Genomic DNA, 17266 nt, shown 5'->3' on the forward strand with positions numbered 1-17266 from the left:
ATTGAACAATATTTGTCACAAACAAACGAAAGTGCTATAGTGCCATGAACCAAAAATTTTTGAAAACTAAACAAGGCCTTAGATGCATTCAAAAACCCAAAAGTTTACAAGATTCTCCGTCACATCGAATCTTACAGCACATGTATGGAGCATTAAATATAGATAAAAAATACTAATTACACAGTTTAACTGTAAATCGCGAGACGAATCTTTTAAGCCTAGTTATTAGTCCATAATTAGACAATGTCTGTCAAATACAAACGAAAATGCTACAGTGTCCTAATCCTAAATTTTTTTGCATCTAAACAAGGCCTCTATAGTTTGTATATCTTGTTTGGGATATGTTTGGATAAGAAAATAAGAGCATCTCTAGTAAGATAAAATAGTGCCCTCCATATCTGTAAAGAAAAATTATTTTGCATAAAATTTGAGTCAAATATTGAGTTTGGAAATATAAAAACCATATAAATAGATTTATCTCAAAAAATACTTTCATAAAAATATACATATATCAATTTTTGATAAATATTTTTATAAAAACAATAAGTCCATGTATGAGAATGAGAGGTGGTATTAGGGGACTGTTGTAGATGCTTTAAGGGTTCGGATAGTTGACAATGGTTCATTAAGAGCATCTCCAAGAGTATCATATTTTTTTCCTCCCCAAATCATGTAAGTTTGAAAATCCTAAAAAAGGAATCGGGAGAAACAAAAGGCCATCTTCGAGAGTTTTCAATAATCCACTCCTAAACTAGAAGATAATTTTACATCAAAATTTTTATATTATTTCTAAATTATCATAACCACTTTTATATTTTTCTCTGATACATTTACTTCAGGAACCTATTCCTCCTCTTTATTCTTTCTCATGTCCTTCCACCTTTAGAAGAAAGCACGGGGAAGAGCGATATGCGTGACAAAGGTTGATGTTGACCTATTGCTAATTGCCAATAGATGAGGAAGAGATATGAGGTACTCTTAGAGATGCTTTTTTTCTTTTTCCCTAAAAAAACATAAATGGGGAAGTAATATAGGGTACTCTTGAAGTTGAAGATGCTAGCCTGCTGGATTTAGCGCAGCCAGAACTGCTCGGAACATTTTGATGGCCGTGGAATATAGCATTTTGCTAAATGTGTCCAGGGTCCCAACAGATTAAGGGACATTAAGAAGAATATTAATTGATCGACATTATAAGATATCAAACGCTAGCGGCGTTTTTTGAAATTCAGAATTCGATGGCCAACGCCGATCAGTCATGTATGAGTTCCTGGCTGTAACAGTCCAACGGCGGTGTACAGATGTTAGAGCAACTATTTTTTTTATTTCTATCCCTTTTTAAAACTATTTTCATATTTGATATGGAAAAAATATTTTTTAAAACTAACCCCTTTGACTGCGCCACCATACATGGCACAACACTTTAACACTATCGCGCCATGCATGATGGCGTGGCAGAGTGCTGACGTAGCCCGATTGACCCGATCGAGCTGCTGACGTGGCCATGCCGGGAGATCATGGGCCGTGTCCATGATTGATGCGCCATGGGCTGAGGTGCGGCAGCGTCCGCCACGTTATTTGCTGACATGCAAGTTGCTGCCACGTGTCGTCTCTGTCGTGTCGGCATGCATGATGCGGCAGGGTTAAAGTGTTGCGCCATAGGTCATGGCGCGTTTAAAAGGGTTAGTTTTTTTTTTTAAAAAAAAGAAAAATTCAGTGTCAAATTTGAAAATTGTTTAAAAAAGGACTAAAATAAAAAAATTCCAAATATGTGTGCAATAAGGTAGTTCATAGGATTAAAATATTTGTTATCATATAGCTAGAACATTGTGATACCAATCTTTAAAAGGGAAACAATGGATTACCCATAAAGAATAAAAATATTACTTTTTCTTACTCCTTCCTCTTTTTCTCGGTTTTGCGTAGGCTTATAAAGAGAAATAATCTTTTTATCTCATATGAGACTCTTATATGGACTAGTTATTGGCTGAAACATTATGAAAACATATTATTTAGTGACACAAAAGCTGCTTATATGGATTAATCTATACTATACTCCTAAAGCTAGACAAGGAGCCCTCTCTCACATATCACTGTTCATGGACAGTTCCCACTCACAGAACATTGTTCTGCTAACAGTAAACCCGTTAAAGAACAGTAAAAGTCTGTTAAGGAACAGTAAACCCATTAACAGAACAGTACAAATCTATTAAGGAACAGTACAACTCATTAAGACATAGTACTACCCAATAAGAAACAATAAACCCGTCTAACCGTGTGTTTGGTTGGGGTTGAGTGGGTTGAGTTGGATCCAACCCAATTTTTGGGGATGGAGTCAACTCATCCAGTGTTTGGTTGCACTTCTGCTTTTGGAGACGGAGCCGACCCGTTTTAGTGTTTGGTTGAAGGATTGGGGACAGAGCGGCTCCATTCAGTGTTTGGATGAAGGAATTCAGTGTTTGGTGGGAGCCAACCCGGTTGGAGCGGCTCCGTCCGTCAGATTTTGACGGACGGGTCCAACCCGCATCTAAGAGGAATATTCCACCCTGGAGTCAACCCAACCCTCCTATCCTCCAACCAAACAGCCACGGAAATGGGTTCGCTCCAACCCGACTCGCCCCGCTCTCCAACCAAACACACGGTAAAAACAGTTACACCCGTAAATATTTACGGGTTTCAAACATAACGGGTTAAAAAAACCCGCTTACTGCCCCGTGCGAAAGCAAGGGGCACCTGCTAGTTAGTCTATATACACTGTAGTTGTATGCGGAGCTAGTTGGAACCACAACGGTTTGTCCGTGTCATATCGCATGCAACCATAGTCGTCGATGAAAACGATCGACCCTGTTCCTCGCACTACCTTTCTTAAACTCGCAGAACTCGAACTCTTGTAGCCGTGTAGACTAGATAGTTCTTTTAACATCGCCAAGAGCACTGTCATGTCATACAAGAACATATAAGAACTCGAATGGACACCCCGTCAAATACGGATTAGACATTTAACCCAGCTAGCTCGAGCTTAGATATTGCTGTTCTTGTTTAGAAATTAGAATACTGAAGAACAAGTTTACCACAGAGAGAGGCTCCGACAAATAACGCCAATGACGACGAACCGGTTCGAAAATGCAGCTCAGATCAATAGCGATTGGAAAGTTTGAAGCCACTCGAATAAAATACGAAACAGGTCCATCAAAAGAAGTTTGGCACAACGCATGGATCTGCGCATCCATGTAGCAATGTCAAGGAGTAGATTTCAACTACTAGTTTAACATCATTTGTCAGGTCAACGCTGGAAATTTCTTTAGCACCAACACCATATCCGTAAAAGTGGTAGAAAAGTCCCTCAGTCGTCTTTGAAATTTTTTTCACATTTTGTACATGTGTAGAATATCGTCTCTCCCTCATCTGCTGAACGCATCTGCAATTTCCAGTGTCAGGAGCAATAATTGAATACATAAAACCAGGAAGGATTGGCCATCCAATGCTGAAGGATTGGTTGCTAACCTGCAAGCTGTAGTATTCGGCTTCTGGATGGTCGCAAAATTTACAGGTTTTATTTGTCTATTTGCAAAAACCAGATTTTGTGAATATCCCAGAATAACAGAAATTATTCGACTAGCAATACATTTTAAGGACAAACTACTTACCTTTGGTCTTTGCACAACAATTTCCTCCGTCAGTGTCTTTAACCCTCTTCGAATGTCCTGCAAAAAAGCACACGGTAAAAAACAAGAAGCACATTGATGATTGAAACAGTCTATTTCAGTATATCTGACAATTAGTTTCTGCTTGAACACATACAGGATATGAGGATCTGTTTGGCTCAGCGTATTTGCACCTGTAATGGTTCACACTGCTACACATCACGTTGGTTTGGGCTGGAAACGATAACAAGGGATCCTATATGGTCCTATGAAACATTTTTACCATACACCTCCCTTTGTTATCTAATTAAGCCGCACAGACGCAACTACTTTCCACTTCCGTGACCCCTCTCTGCTTGCACTCACCACCAGCACCCATGCCCGGCGACCCCAACTGCCTTGCTGCATCCACACCGGTGAGTATTGCTGAGTGTCGATCCCCCGTCCCCTCCCTCTCCCTCTCTAGCAACCTTTTCTCCAAAACCCTAGCCATATTTTCAAAACCCTAATGTTGATCATTGCAGTTCTCATTGCTCCCATCAAAACACTAATGGAAATGAAAACATTCCCAAAGCCAACCAACAAATGATGCTTTCAGTTCCACTGTAAAAGCTAGCACTGTCGATTACATTCCCATTACTGTTCCCAGCATTGAACCAAAAAGCACCTCAAGTCCAGCAATTAAAATTTCCATTTAGCAACTACGGCATGCTGCAAAAGCTTAGTCCGATAACACATCCCATAGAATTCCTTGGTAACACATCCCATAAAATTCCTTGTCCAATATAGCATATGGTCCGTATGCACTAGCCTAAAAAGCCATCAGTGTTTAGAGCAACTCCAATAGTTTTGCAAATTTTGTTGGGCAAATGTTATTATTTGCCAACTCCTAAAACGATATGAGGAGGGAATAAAAAGGGCATCTCCAAGTGTTTGGTAATTTTGACTTGGCAAAAAAAATTCTACTGGTTCTGGAGATCAACGAAGAAGCATCATGTTGTCAGCTTGCTATAAAAGTGCGCGCATGCAGAATGCCAAGCCTATTCCAGGTGTGCATAAATGACAAGAAAGGAGGAGAATTTGCCAACTTGCTATAAATGCCAAGCCCAATTGCCAACAGTAGATTTTGAGAGTTTTGACAAAAAAATAAGAATGTCAAACCTATTTGCAAAACTGTTGGAGTTGCTCTCAACTGTTACTGTGCTAAACAAGATATATTTACACTAGAACTCACCAATCACGGCAATTTCCATAATGTCAGAAACATGCCCATCTTCCTATGTCGCGTGTTATCCTCCCAGAAATTCCCTAGACCTAGAGCGAATGGCCTCAGCAGTATGGTTGGCAATGGCATAGGTTCAGGATGGGGAAAATTTTGATAGAAAAGTTCTTCTAGGCTATGCATTTTCGTCTAGCTTACATAAGGGGATGGGAATAGCCTCAGGAGTCAGGAAAGGGAGCCGTGAGTTTACCTCGGCGGTCATGGTGTACTGTATTTGTTTCCCTTCCATCTCTGCGAACCGGGGGGGAAAATATTAGTCATTATTATCGCTTAATCGCACACATCAACGAACTGGCACAGGAGAAAAGGGACCTTTGGCACCGCGCTTGAAGCCGCATAGAGGGCAGGAGGCGGAGTGGACGGAGTCGAAGGTGAGGAGGGTGCCGCATACGCCGCAGAAGAGAAAATCGCGCGCCTGCCAGAACGCCATGGCAATCGGTTGCTCGGCCGCCCAGTTCCCGCTACCGCGCCGCCGCCGCCGCCGCTTGCTGGAAAACGCTCCCTCCCCGCGCACGAAGCCAAGCGCCGCCTCATGCTGTGTGGCCTCGTATAGGGTTTTTCGTGGGCCCGATCTTGGCCCAATGGGCCTGCCTAACTTGGAAGTGCCTCGTGATATCATGCATCTCTACGCTAAGACTAGGAGTAGTTTATGGGTGGCCTGGCAGTGATGAATTAAACTAAGCTCTCACAAAAGCAACTAGTGATAAGTGGCACTGGCAGCTCGACGGGGAAGAATAACAATGCGTATGGAATAATAGTACGTAGTAGTATTACTTTTAGCATAAGAACATTCCGTTTTCTCCGACTACCATAGCTTTGTTTACCATTGTTGTGAACTTCGTGTCCTTGAACAATGGTCTCTAGCCAGCTAACGCTAGTTTTTTTTTCTCCTTCTTTGTTCGACAACACTTTATACCTTAAACTGATTGCAATAAACTTCTACCGTCCGGATTTTGGGGCATGGTTCATTACTACACATTACCTGTACGGCGGCTGTACCAGATTTCAAGTTCTATTTGAAGGAGCGAAGTGTGAAAGAAAAGCTTTGCGTTTTCCGCTTATTGAGGCACCTCTTTTACCCTGTATATGCGTTTGTTACCAAAAGCGAAAGGAGACAAGAAAAGTTAAGAGGAAAAAACAACGGTAGCTACAGCCTACTACAAATTGAGACTAGATATATTCCTTTCTCAGTTTCTCACACTCCTCGTCTCGTTTCCAATGCTCCTAACCCAACTCCAATAAAAAACAGACCAAAGTCTTAATTTTATATGGGACCCACCTGTCATTGACAAATTCTACATCAACTCCACCATTTGTAATTCTTGTCTTGATTTATAGGTGGGGAGAGGAAAGTGGATGAGACCCACTGGATAGGGGGGGGGGTCTTGATGTGAGGGGCTGAAACTATAATTTAGGAGGATATAGAAAATGGGAGCCCGGGTAAGAGGTGGGTTGGAGTTGATTTTTTTAGATCAAATCCCTAGATTTAAAATAGGGACTTGTTTAGGAGGTGGGCTGGAGTTGCTCTTACAAGTTATTATGTAAGTTATTTTGGTTTTTTTTCATACATATATACTAGAAGAACACCTCATGCATTGCTGCGGGAAACTACTAATTTAAAATAAAAATTTAAGTATTTATATAGTTCTTAGGAAAGAGATTATAAACTAATATTAGTGGATAGTGTGGACAACTAAATATATATTAGTGGATGATGTGTCTCGTTGACACAAATATCATAATTGTTCGTGCTAGTGAACTTAAATTGCAAGTGATAATGGGCTGCTAAGGTGGATACCCTGCATGCCAAGAAAAAAATGCTAGTGGAGTTTTACTTTATAAAAGTATAAGATTATTTGTATTATGTATTTAGACATAGTATATATTTAAATACATAGCGAAAACAATATGTTTAGAAATGATTAAAATGTTTTACAATTTGAACTGAAAGGCAGTACATATTAAAAGCAATGGATTTGGAAAAACCAAAATAGTTTGAAAACAAAGGAAATAGTTGATTTGAAATATGTTAAACTTGAGTACATGTAAGAGGCAGAGGTGATGTGCAACAGCAATACCTCATACTAGTAACATAAAAAGCAGCACAATCGATAGAGTAAAGAAGAAGGTATCAATTTATAAAGTGAAACAATGGGCGGCTCTAAAGTGGAGGGACGCATGCTACGTGTCCTCTTGGCGCACGTAGTCACGTGGACCACCACCATTTCTTCACTCGTTTAGAATCAACAACGGACATTCTCACGGTTTGCCGTCGAGTGTTTTGCCCATGTTTATATTTCTCCACCGGTTAGAAATTAGAATCACCACGAAGTTTCCCTCTCTCCTTTGCATCAAATCATCATCATTTTCCCACGGCGCAGTGTCCTGGTTTGGTCAGCCGCCGCACAAAAAAACAAATTAAATGCCGCGGTCAACCACCACGGTCGACAGCAGGCGGCACTCGGCGGCAGCAGCCAGCAGCGCCGAACGGGTCGAGTCGAGCCGCGATCCGACTGGGAGCGCCCGCGCAGGCCCCTCGCGGGTGGGTGGGCCGGGTCAGCCCCGGTACCACGCGCGGAACACCCGACAGATTCCTTGTCGAAACTGTACTTGCATTCCTGGAGGCCTCAGCGGCAGCGCCCCACTCATCAGTCTCAGATCCGCGTCGTCGCTCGCGGCCCCTCCCCTCCCCCTCCCCCTCCCACCCTCCCCGTGCGCCCCCAATTCCCACTCCACCCCCGCGCGCCCAGACACGCCGAGAGGGAGAGGGAGAGGAAGCGACAGCCAGCAGCCGAGGCGGCCAGCGCACCGCAGGCATGGCCACTCCCACTTCCAGTGGCGACGGCTCGCCCCCGGGCTCCTCCGATCTCGTGCCCCCCTCCTACCCCGAGGCAAGCCTCCCTCCGTTCCAACCCTACCTCCTTCTCCTTCCCTTTCCTCCCCTCTGCGCGGCTCCTTTCCGCCAGATCTACGCCGATCTGCCGAATTGACTGACCCCCCTGCGCCTGCCCTGCCTGCTGCAGATGATCGTCGCCGCGATCGCCGCGCTCGCCGAGGAGAACGGCTCCAGCCAGGCCGCCATCGCGCGCCGCATCGAGGCGGAGGCCCGCGGCGACCTGCCGGCCTCGCACCCCGCGCTCGTCGCCGCCCACCTCTCGCGCATGTCCGCCGCCGGGGAGCTCGTCGCCGTCGCGGGGGGAAAGTACGCGCTGCCCCCGCCCCCACCTCCGCCGCCGGCCCCGCCGGCGCTGGAGTCACCGGCTGACGACGAAGAAGAAGAAGACGACTGCGCCGACGACGAGGAGGAGGAGGAGGAGGAGGAGCCGGAGCCTCTGCCTATGCCGCAGCTGCCCGCCAAGCGCGGGCGCGGGAGGCCCCCGAAGCCGCGGCCCGCGGGCTTCCCGGCCGGCGTGCCCGGAGCTGCCCCCATCGGCGCGCCTGGAGCTGCCGCGTCCCCCGCCGCAGCGCCGCGCCGGCGCGGCCGCCCGCCCAAGCCGCGGGACCCGCACGCGCCTCCCAAGATCCCGCGCCCGCGCGGCCGGCCGCGCAAGAACCCGCTTCCAGAGGGGATGGTCCCGCGGCCGCGCCCCGGCGCGCCGACGTCGGCCAAGGCTGCGCGCCCGCAGTTCGCCGAGGTCGGCTTCGTGTGATGCCGAGGAGCTCTCGCCCGCCGGCTGGCCGGCCGACCGGCCCAGGGGCGGCGGCGAGCTGGCGCAAGCTAACATTTTGCCCTTGTTCCAGCTCTTGTCTGTCTGATGATGTGGGTTTCGTCTCAGTTCGTGTGGTTGTTGTCTAATCCGGGGAGCGTGTAGGGGCAGGAGTCTGAGTGGAGGCAGCTTCGGCGTCGGTGCCGGCGGCCGGCGGTGTGTCGTGTTTCGTGGTGTTTCTCTACCTTACTATTGGGTGGGTGGTGGCCGGAGTGGTGTGGCTCCGGCGGTGTATCCTGTGTCTCCTTGTCGCGCTCGCGCAATGCAATGCAGTTAGTCTGATCGTTTCATTTGCTAGTCTTGTCTTGATCCACGGAATTCTGTTTAGCTCAGCCAACAACCAAGAATTGCAGTGATCTTGTAGTTGCCTTGGCTGATGGGTGGATTGTGTTCTTGCTGCAACGCATTCGCCCTTTGTGTTCGAAAGGTCGCATGGAATATGCTTGCTTATAGTGTTTTTCGACTGCCATCAGCCTGTTTCGATCTGCCGTTCCGTTAGTGACGATGATGAATTTGCTGCTGTGCTGATGCATTGTGAATGGGATCCATGAGCACTATCGGTGTGACACCTGACACCTGTTTGTGACATGACACGGCAACTGTGTCTGATGAAACGCGTGTGATCTGCTGACGTATAGAAGCTGATCACCGGTGGTCCGATGTCAGTTCTGGCGATGGTGACACCGACACTGGCCGGTCCTAGGTTTCATGGAGGCACCAATGCGATACGGGATAGTCAGCTACAGCAGCAAAGGCTGTTGAACAGTGGTAGGTGGGCTGAGCATGACACATTCTGATGCTTGTCTCTTACGCAAGCTGCGGCTACTGGCTGTGATGTTTCTCGCGTAGTCGTGTTAGCTTAAGATCACGATCTGTTATAAAATCTCACTTGAGTAGGAAGTAGACTGCTTTCAGTGTGGCAGCCTTGAAATTAACGGAGTTTGTTGGGAATTTTCAGCCTGGCTGCAGTTACAGGCTGTTTGGGCGTCGCCTTCAATGTTTCTGCCAGTTCACCATATGCTCATCAGCTGAGGCCTTGTTTAGTTCGCAAAAATTTTCAAGATTCTCCGTCACATCGAATCTTTGGTCGCATGCATGGAGCATTAAATATAGACGAAAATAAAAACTAACTGCACAATTTACCTGTAATTTGTGAGATGAATCTTTTAAGCCTAGTTACTCTATGATTGGACAATGTTTGTCAAATAAAAACGAAATACTACAGTACCCAAAAACAAAAAAAAATTGCGAACTAAACAAGGCCTGAGCTTTCAGGAGAATGTGGAGTTTCTTAACTTCGCTTCGACTTTAACCTTCCCGATGTCCAATTATAGAGCTGTCTGAAACCCTGGGCAAATAGATGAAGGTCTGAATATTTGGCTTATGAGATTCAGCAAACGAAGGTGAACATCGTGCAGTTGGATGTTTACAAATCTGAGTGGAGGTTGTTTAACCTTAGATCTCTGTAGACCTGTTGGTTACCTCCCGGTTGTCAGTTAGGCAAAGTAGCAGCAAAGCTGGTACCTGCGTGCATACTGACGCTGCTCGCATTGGCGAGCGTCATGAATAGGCCACAGCAGCGCGTTTCTTTCTTCGTAAAATTGACTAGACTATTAACATGATTACCCAACAAAGCAAAGGAAATGTACAACATCACTTGTCTGAAAAGTCATGGTTAAAAGTATTGTTCGTTAATTTATTGCGAGAGAAAAACACTGTTGAATGGCTGACAGATTCGGCAGATAAGCTCAAACAAACATGCTCTAATTATGATTTCCAGAATAGCACAACATCTGCAGGCATGAACCACGAACTAATTATGAATTCCAGAATAGACATATGAACCACGGACTAATTATGAATTCAAACAGATGACAGAATATAACTGCAGCGTTTCATCTCTGGTTTTCAGAAGCATCAGGGAGGCGCAACAGTTTCTGCTTCTGTACAGCACATCATTATCCATGCTGGCAGTGGATGGACTACCAATAAGATGTGTCATCAGGCTAAAAAGACACAGGAAAAAGTTGCAGGTAAATAATGAGATTGTAACGGCAATCTACCCACCAAAAAACATCACAGAGAAAAGCAACATAATATATGTAACCTATGCACTACTTTGGTTACTTAGTCTAATCATTGAACAAGGAATGGTCTATTACAACATGTGCAAAAAAGCTTGTGGTAATACAGAGAAGTACGATGAGATACCAGCACGGCAATAAGGGTACCGCGATATTTAACTCTTGAAAACATTGTGGTAATACAGAGAATCATAGTATTGAAGTATCTGATATGGGTACGGGTGGGTTAGTGAATCATCAGTGATACATAACCGAGAAGTGCTGTGTTAATTATTGTTAATCTGGTAACTCGAAAGATTGGAGGTAAAATTACTAAGTACTGAATTACAAATAGCAAAACAAGTGCAAGAGCAGGGTGCTGCTCAAATCTGTTAGGACAAAATCATACTATAACCAACAGCATCCGTCAACCGAATACAAACATGAAAGTGTTTGATGAACGATTACTACCAGTGGATAAGTTAAGAGACTATTGCATAGACCCCCTGGTGGTTGTACAGAACCAACAAGAGAAAAAGAACAAAGTAATCGCATCATTGAACGAAAAAACTACAAAGATGGGCAGATCCTAGCTTAATGTTGAAATTTCTGTTGGATTTGTTGGCGCCTGTTAGTGTCCATATTCAGTTTATTAGCATCTCCTGTGCCCATGAATTTTAACCCACCATCAACCACTCCCCTTGCATGTAACACACAAGAACAACATATCTTTCCCCAAGTTTCTGAATTACTAGTAGAAATTGCAAAGTGTATGTACAGATATACTTGAATAAAAGGTGGTGGAGTTGGCAACAGACAAATTATGAGTTTCCTGATGAATGCTTGAACTTTTCCAGGTAGCAAGTATGGATATGTACATCTTCATGGAGCATCCGTATCATCTAGAGAACATAAGATATAGCTCATAGTCTCCCCAATTTAACATAACATCTTCAACACTGCTCTCATCAAAATATGCATTAGATAACCTCGCATGTTCATGCTGGTTAAGAATTCTCTTTTCTTATATTCTTGCATCTAAACCTCCATTATCCTCCTATCTTCTACACATAATGAAGATCAGATGTGATTTGGATTGAAGAACATGCCCTAAAGTTCCCAAGAAGGACCACAAGAACAACCGATTCCAATGGGTTCTGAACCCACGTAGTGAAGTCAGGAAACATGAGGAATGGGGATTCCAGGACGATGGCAACTAAACAGCTGTTTCTATTGACTCCTCATCTTCCCAAATTTAGTGCCTAAAATCTGAGTTGCATGTTGATTTGTCAACTAACTGACCCAAATGATAAAATGAGTAAGATCAATATAATCAATTTATGCAACATGCACCCAGCTACTCCCAGGCGTCTTACTCAAACCCCTTTCTGCCATCATCTTCCTTAAACCCTTAACCTTGTCCCACTTCTTTGCTTGTGCATATATGTTACCCAAGAGAATGTAATATCCACTCTCTTTTGGCTCCAGTTCAAAGCACTTGGAAGCAGCAACCTCCCCAAGCTCAATGTTGTTGTGCAACCTGCAAGCAAGAAGCAAGGCACCCCAAACACTGGCATGTGGGCATACAGGTATCTGCATGATCAGCTGGAATGCTTCTTCCAACTTTCCACAGCGCCCAAGAATGTCTACCATAATAGTGTAGTGTTCCATTGAAGGATTAATCTTATATTTGCTTGACATGGAAGTGAAGCAAGCACGAGCTTCTTCCAATAGTCCTGCATGACTGTATGCAGACAACAACCCCACAAAGGTCACTGCATTAGGATCAATCCTCGCTTTGGACATCTCCTTGAACAAGGAAATAGCTTCATTTAACTTGCCATGCATTCCACAGCCCACAATCATCGCGCTGTAAGACACCACATCCCTTGATCTCAAGCCTCTGAACAAATCAAAAGCCCTATCCATTTGCCCACTCTTGGTGTACAAATCAATCAGAGCTGTACGCAGGTGATCATCCAGATGAACCCCCACATACCCCATGAAACTCTCAACCCACAAGCCGAACCTCAAGTCCCCCAGCTGTGAACATGCCGAGATGACAGAGGAGAAAGTCTTCTCATTGGGTGCCACCCAAATATGGGGCTTCAACATCCTGTTAAAGATGCCAAGTGCCTCTCTTGCGCAGCCATTCTGTGCATAGCATGAGATCATCGCATTCCATGCATAAAGGTCCTTACTATCCATCCTATCAAACAGGTTAGCAGCAGCTTGGACGTCACCTGCCTTGGCATACCCTGAGATCATCGTGATCCAGGAAACATTGTTCCTGATGGGCATCCGCTCAAACAGCTCCTGCGCTTGGGCTAAGTGGCCTTGTGCCATGAACCCGGACACGAGGGCGTTCCAGGACGCGGCGTTCGTCTCGGGCATTTGGTCGAACAGTTCGATGGCCTCGTCGAGGTGGCCGGCCTTGGCGAGTCCGGCGACCATGGAGTTCCACGACACAACGTCCCGCTCGGGCATTGCCTCGAACATGGCGCGCGCGGCGGTGATATCGCCCGCGCGTAGGAGGGAAGCGAGGAGCGAGTTGGACGAGACGAGGCGGGAGTGGCTGTGCAGCGCCGCGGGCGCGTCATCGAGCAGGCCGCGGGCGTGGTCGTGGTGCGGGGGCAGGAGGCGGGAGTAGAGGTGAGAGAGCGCGGCGTGCGGGTAGGGATGGGAGAGGAGGCCGAGGCGGAGGAGGTGCCCGTGGAGGGAGGCCGCCGCGGGGAGAGCGTCGTGCTCGGGGAGGCGGGGCACTGACTTGAGGACGGCGGCGAGGGCGAAGGGGCAGGGGCGGCAGGACGAGCGCAGGGACGCGAGGTACAGAGCGATGGCGCGGAGGGGCCGGCCTTGGTCTGCCGCCGCGCGGATGGTGATCGTCCACGGCGAGTTGAAGCCGCCGGCAGCGCGCGGGGCGCGCATGGCGGGGCGCCCCGCGTCCTCCGCGGGACTGCCACCCCTCACCGGCGGCACAAGTTCTTATTGACTCGCGCTACAGGAGTGAGAGGAGGCAAAGGACGCCGCCTTCTCCCTTGCCGTTGCGGCGAGAAGGGAGATGGCCGGCCTGGGGCGAGCGGAGACACGGCCGGGGGCCCGGCGGACCGAAGACGGAGCTGCCACCGGGCTAAGGGGGCGGCGAAGCGCCAAGGGGCCGGGGGCGCGGTGGAGTTGGCCAAGGCGCAGACGGGCGGGTATGGCTGGGCGGCGGTGGCACGAACAGGACCACGGGCCGGCGGTGCGGACGCGAGCGTGGCCACGGCTTGCGGAGAAGAACGGGAGAAAGGGGGAAAAGCGCATGTTTGTATGCCATGTCGGCCCGTTGCTATTATTAACGACAGAAAGGGGAAAGCAGTCGATGAATCTAAAAAAATCTAAGAGAGAAATAACAAAGTAATTGCGTCATGAACGAAAAAAAATGCGAAGATGTGCAGATCTTAGCTTAATGTTGAAATTTCTGTTGGATCTATTGGCGCCTGTTAGTGTCCATATTCAATTTATTGGCATCTCCGTGTGCTCACTAATTTTAACCAACCACCACCCTTCCCCCAAGTTTCTATGCATGCATGAAAGCCTTTCTGACTTTCACTATAGCCTTATAATTTCTACTAGCCTTTTAAGTCAATACAACCCTCCCTCCACGTATGTCGCAAACTATCACATCCTCTTCCTGCTAGCAAAAAGCTCAAGTCAGAAAAAAAAATCAGAAGGTAAGCAAAAACTGTTAATTTGTGAAGTCATTGCTATACCTTGTTTTTGGTTGAATGCATTTCCCTACTTAACGCATGAGAGCCTCTAGTTATGTTGTAAACAGTCACATCCTCTTCCAGCTAGCAAACAGTTCAGGTCAGCAAAAAAAGATTCAGAATATAAGAATAAGAACAAACTGTTGTGCGCTGGTTTATTGCTGTACCTTGTTTTTTGTTGAATGTTTTCCCTTGCTTAACTCATCAGAGCCATCGACGTGCACTTTAGCACTTTCACACCTAGAGAGAGTACATAGAGGATATAATACTGATATGCTTCTCACTCCTCGCAACATTATAAATTATTCCTCTCAGATATAATGAAATATATCAATCAGTATATAGACATCGTACCAGGCAGGCATGTCTATTGCAGCTGGATCAACATAGTCCCAATAGCAAAAGCCATCAGTTGTAGCTGTATTAAGCACATATGCATCCATATCATCAGACAACATAGCTAAGGCCAACGAGCGGATGCTTGTAGTCAAGGTATGCTCTCCAAATAAGAGACTATCCTGCCTCCTCTTCTCACACATCTGTTCAGCTTCCTTTGTGGTTCCCTTCAAATTATTGTTTGCATCTTTTTTCAGGCAAGTTACCCATCAAACAGTAAATACTCATATACAACAAATGAAACCTACCATTTCTGGTCTGGCACCAACACTTACCAACAGGACAGCACAGGTAGCAACAGAAGCAGAGGACGGATGTGCACGCCAATACTTTTTAATGAGACAAAACACCTCATAACGAATGTTTTGGCTCAAGTTTCCATCACAGTCATCAGCAAGCGACCCCTTCCTTATCCCCTTCCTCATCGACACAAGGCTCAACTCAGCTTCCTTCATGATACAATTGATGCAATCTAGCTGCAAGTGGAGTAAACAGATAAATAAAGTGCATTGAATCTAAACTTGATGCGAAGCTGTTTCTACACTTACAATAACAGGAGGTATGATACGCTTCTTTTGTGGCAGCACAAGATTTATGACTTGCTTCTGGATCGCGGTGCTCAGCCTGATCTCAGGAGAGGCACCATCTAACCCCTGCTTCCTCCATTCAGATACCAGTTCGGTCTCCTTTTCGCAGCACTTAGAAAGTAAGCAAAAGATAGATCAATTCAGTGTAAGAACCAACGAATGCAAACCTAGCCTAGCCTCAAAGGCTGCATATTAGTACTTAATTGGCAGGCGGTGGAGTTACCAAATGGACGAGAATAGTAGCCAAGTTGTCATTGACATCAGCAGAATCGGCATGCTGTTGCCCACTGGTGGCATCAGACAGCCTAGAACTGGCAACCTGTTTCTCGCGACCCTTGGAAAGCATGCAAACAACGGAACAGTTTAAAATTGCTGATAATTCTTGGCGAAGCAATCAGGCAATACACATGGAAACCTGAAAAATTAAGCTAGTAAGGATGAAAATGGAGTTACCAGGTAGACTAGAGAAACAAGGGATAGCATAGGTTGCGGTCGAGCGAGGCTCGCTCTGGCATTTCGCCGGTAGTATTCCTCAAGGTACCTCAGGTTGTAGACAGGAAAAAAACGTTCCCAACCCCATATTCTCTCAAAAAGATCTGGATTGGCAAAACATTATGGGGATTCAATTCAATTACAATTAACCGAAAGATCAAAATACAAAATTGACGAAGACGGTGCATGTGTGAGAGAGAGAGGCCAGGCCAGGGCACACCGCACACCTCGGTGTCTGACAATCTCCGGCGGCGGCATCTGATAGAACAAGCCGATTTCTTCCTTGGCCTCCTCCAACATCTCAACGCATGCGGTGAGGTGGTCTCTGATCGCGGTGAAGTCATGAGTGGCTTCCTTGGTCCGGAGCTCCATCCGATGCAAAACGCCTCTCTTGGGATCAGTGCCATCGGAGAAGATTGAGCCGGAACTGCGCCAGGAGAGAACTCTCTGCAGGCCTGGGGTCTCCACCCCTATCACGCTCCTGGACTCTGCGGTTGCGATGGCGGTGACGGGGACTGCTGGATCGAGTCTCCCGCTCGACGACATTGCGGTCCTCTCTCCTCTCCGCTCCGGCGCTCCGTGCCCGCGCTAAAGACTTCAGTACGAAGTGGCGTGACTCGTGAGAGCGCAGTCTGTCAGAAAAACGGTTGTTAATTTCGAGATCTTAAATCGCAAAAAAACAAAAAAAATCGAGATCTTAATTTTTGCACGCGTTCCATAATTTTCTTGTAAGTCCAAGTTTTCCCTCATTATTAAACAGTCTATTTAACACCCCCATTTCTCAAAATGGCCCCATTTATCTTTTTTCCTATATAAATTAAAGCCTACGTTTCTTAATAAAGGCACTCAAAAAGAAAATATACTCCCTCCATCACAAATTATAAGGGCCTTGTTTAGTTCCCCAAAAATTTTGTAAAATTTTTCAGATTCTCCGTCACATCGAATCTTTAGACGTATGCATGGAGTATTAAATATAGATAAAAATAAAAACTAATTGCACAGTTTAGTCGGAATTGACGAGACGAATCTTTTGAGCCTAGTTAGTCCATGATTGAACAATATTTGTCAAATACAAACGAAATTGCTACAGTGCTCATTTTGCCAAAAAATTTGTAACTAAACAAGGCCCAAGAATCTTGGAGAGTCAAAATATCTTAAGTTTAACCAAAATTATATGATAACATAATAATATTTATGATACTAACTGAGTATCATTAGGTTCTTCATTACTTATATTTTTATAGTAATATGTATTTGATGTCAAAAATATTTCTATTTTTTTCTATAATTTTGGTCAAATTTGAGATGCTTTGACTCTCCAAAATTCTTAAAATGACTTATAAATTGGG

The 17266-nt window shown here is 45.7% G+C and overlaps 4 protein-coding genes across 4 annotated transcripts; 1 reads left to right on the plus strand and 3 right to left on the minus strand.

The window, feature by feature from the left end:
* LOC8063391 (DNA-directed RNA polymerase I subunit RPA12) lies at positions 3114–5460 on the minus strand. The gene is made up of 5 exons (XM_002466539.2): positions 5236–5460; positions 5114–5154; positions 3645–3701; positions 3502–3558; positions 3114–3415 (listed from the first exon to the last, which is right to left on the minus strand). Exons 1-5 carry the CDS (start codon positions 5351–5353, stop codon positions 3341–3343), a joined length of 348 nt encoding a protein of 115 aa, XP_002466584.1. The 5' UTR covers positions 5354–5460; the 3' UTR covers positions 3114–3340.
* Positions 7626–8927, plus strand: LOC8063392 (HMG-Y-related protein A). Its single transcript, XM_021450897.1, has 2 exons — positions 7626–7814; positions 7947–8927. Exons 1-2 carry the CDS (start codon positions 7740–7742, stop codon positions 8571–8573), a joined length of 702 nt encoding a protein of 233 aa, XP_021306572.1. The 5' UTR covers positions 7626–7739; the 3' UTR covers positions 8574–8927.
* LOC8062910 (pentatricopeptide repeat-containing protein At4g22760) lies at positions 11130–13979 on the minus strand. Its single transcript, XM_002466540.2, has one exon. It carries the CDS (start codon positions 13619–13621, stop codon positions 12032–12034), a length of 1590 nt encoding a protein of 529 aa, XP_002466585.1. The 5' UTR covers positions 13622–13979; the 3' UTR covers positions 11130–12031.
* Positions 14094–16463, minus strand: LOC110436010. Its single transcript, XM_021462168.1, has 9 exons — positions 16145–16463; positions 15879–16021; positions 15649–15759; positions 15387–15536; positions 15087–15314; positions 14797–15005; positions 14610–14682; positions 14446–14526; positions 14094–14366 (listed from the first exon to the last, which is right to left on the minus strand). Exons 1-9 carry the CDS (start codon positions 16461–16463, stop codon positions 14313–14315), a joined length of 1368 nt encoding a protein of 455 aa, XP_021317843.1. The 3' UTR covers positions 14094–14312.

Source organism: Sorghum bicolor, chromosome 1 (assembly GCF_000003195.3).
Source record: "Sorghum bicolor cultivar BTx623 chromosome 1, Sorghum_bicolor_NCBIv3, whole genome shotgun sequence".
In the NCBI taxonomy this organism is placed as follows: Eukaryota; Viridiplantae; Streptophyta; class Magnoliopsida; order Poales; family Poaceae; genus Sorghum; species Sorghum bicolor.

What these genes read in the sequence shown, in the direction of transcription:
- LOC8063391 (XM_002466539.2), bottom strand. Translation starts at nt 5,353, where the DNA reads ATGGCGTTCTGGCAGGCGCGCGATTTTCTCTTCTGCGGCGTATGCGGC. An exon ending in CTTCAAGCGCGGTGCCAAAG is followed by an intron (nt 5,155 to 5,235) that starts GTCCCTTTTCTC and finishes CCCGGTTCGCAG; the next exon opens with AGATGGAAGGGAAACAAATA. An exon ending in CCGAATACTACAGCTTGCAG is followed by an intron (nt 3,416 to 3,501) that starts GTTAGCAACCAA and finishes TGGAAATTGCAG; the next exon opens with ATGCGTTCAGCAGATGAGGG.
- LOC8063392 (XM_021450897.1), top strand. Translation starts at nt 7,740, where the DNA reads ATGGCCACTCCCACTTCCAGTGGCGACGGCTCGCCCCCGGGCTCCTCC. An exon ending in TGCCCCCCTCCTACCCCGAG is followed by an intron (nt 7,815 to 7,946) that starts GCAAGCCTCCCT and finishes TGCCTGCTGCAG; the next exon opens with ATGATCGTCGCCGCGATCGC.
- LOC8062910 (XM_002466540.2), bottom strand. Translation starts at nt 13,621, where the DNA reads ATGCGCGCCCCGCGCGCTGCCGGCGGCTTCAACTCGCCGTGGACGATC.
- LOC110436010 (XM_021462168.1), bottom strand. Translation starts at nt 16,463, where the DNA reads ATGTCGTCGAGCGGGAGACTCGATCCAGCAGTCCCCGTCACCGCCATC. An exon ending in TTGGTGCCAGACCAGAAATG is followed by an intron (nt 15,006 to 15,086) that starts GTAGGTTTCATT and finishes AATAATTTGAAG; the next exon opens with GGAACCACAAAGGAAGCTGA. An exon ending in TGCATTCAACCAAAAACAAG is followed by an intron (nt 14,367 to 14,445) that starts GTATAGCAATGA and finishes TTTTGCTAGCAG; the next exon opens with GAAGAGGATGTGATAGTTTG.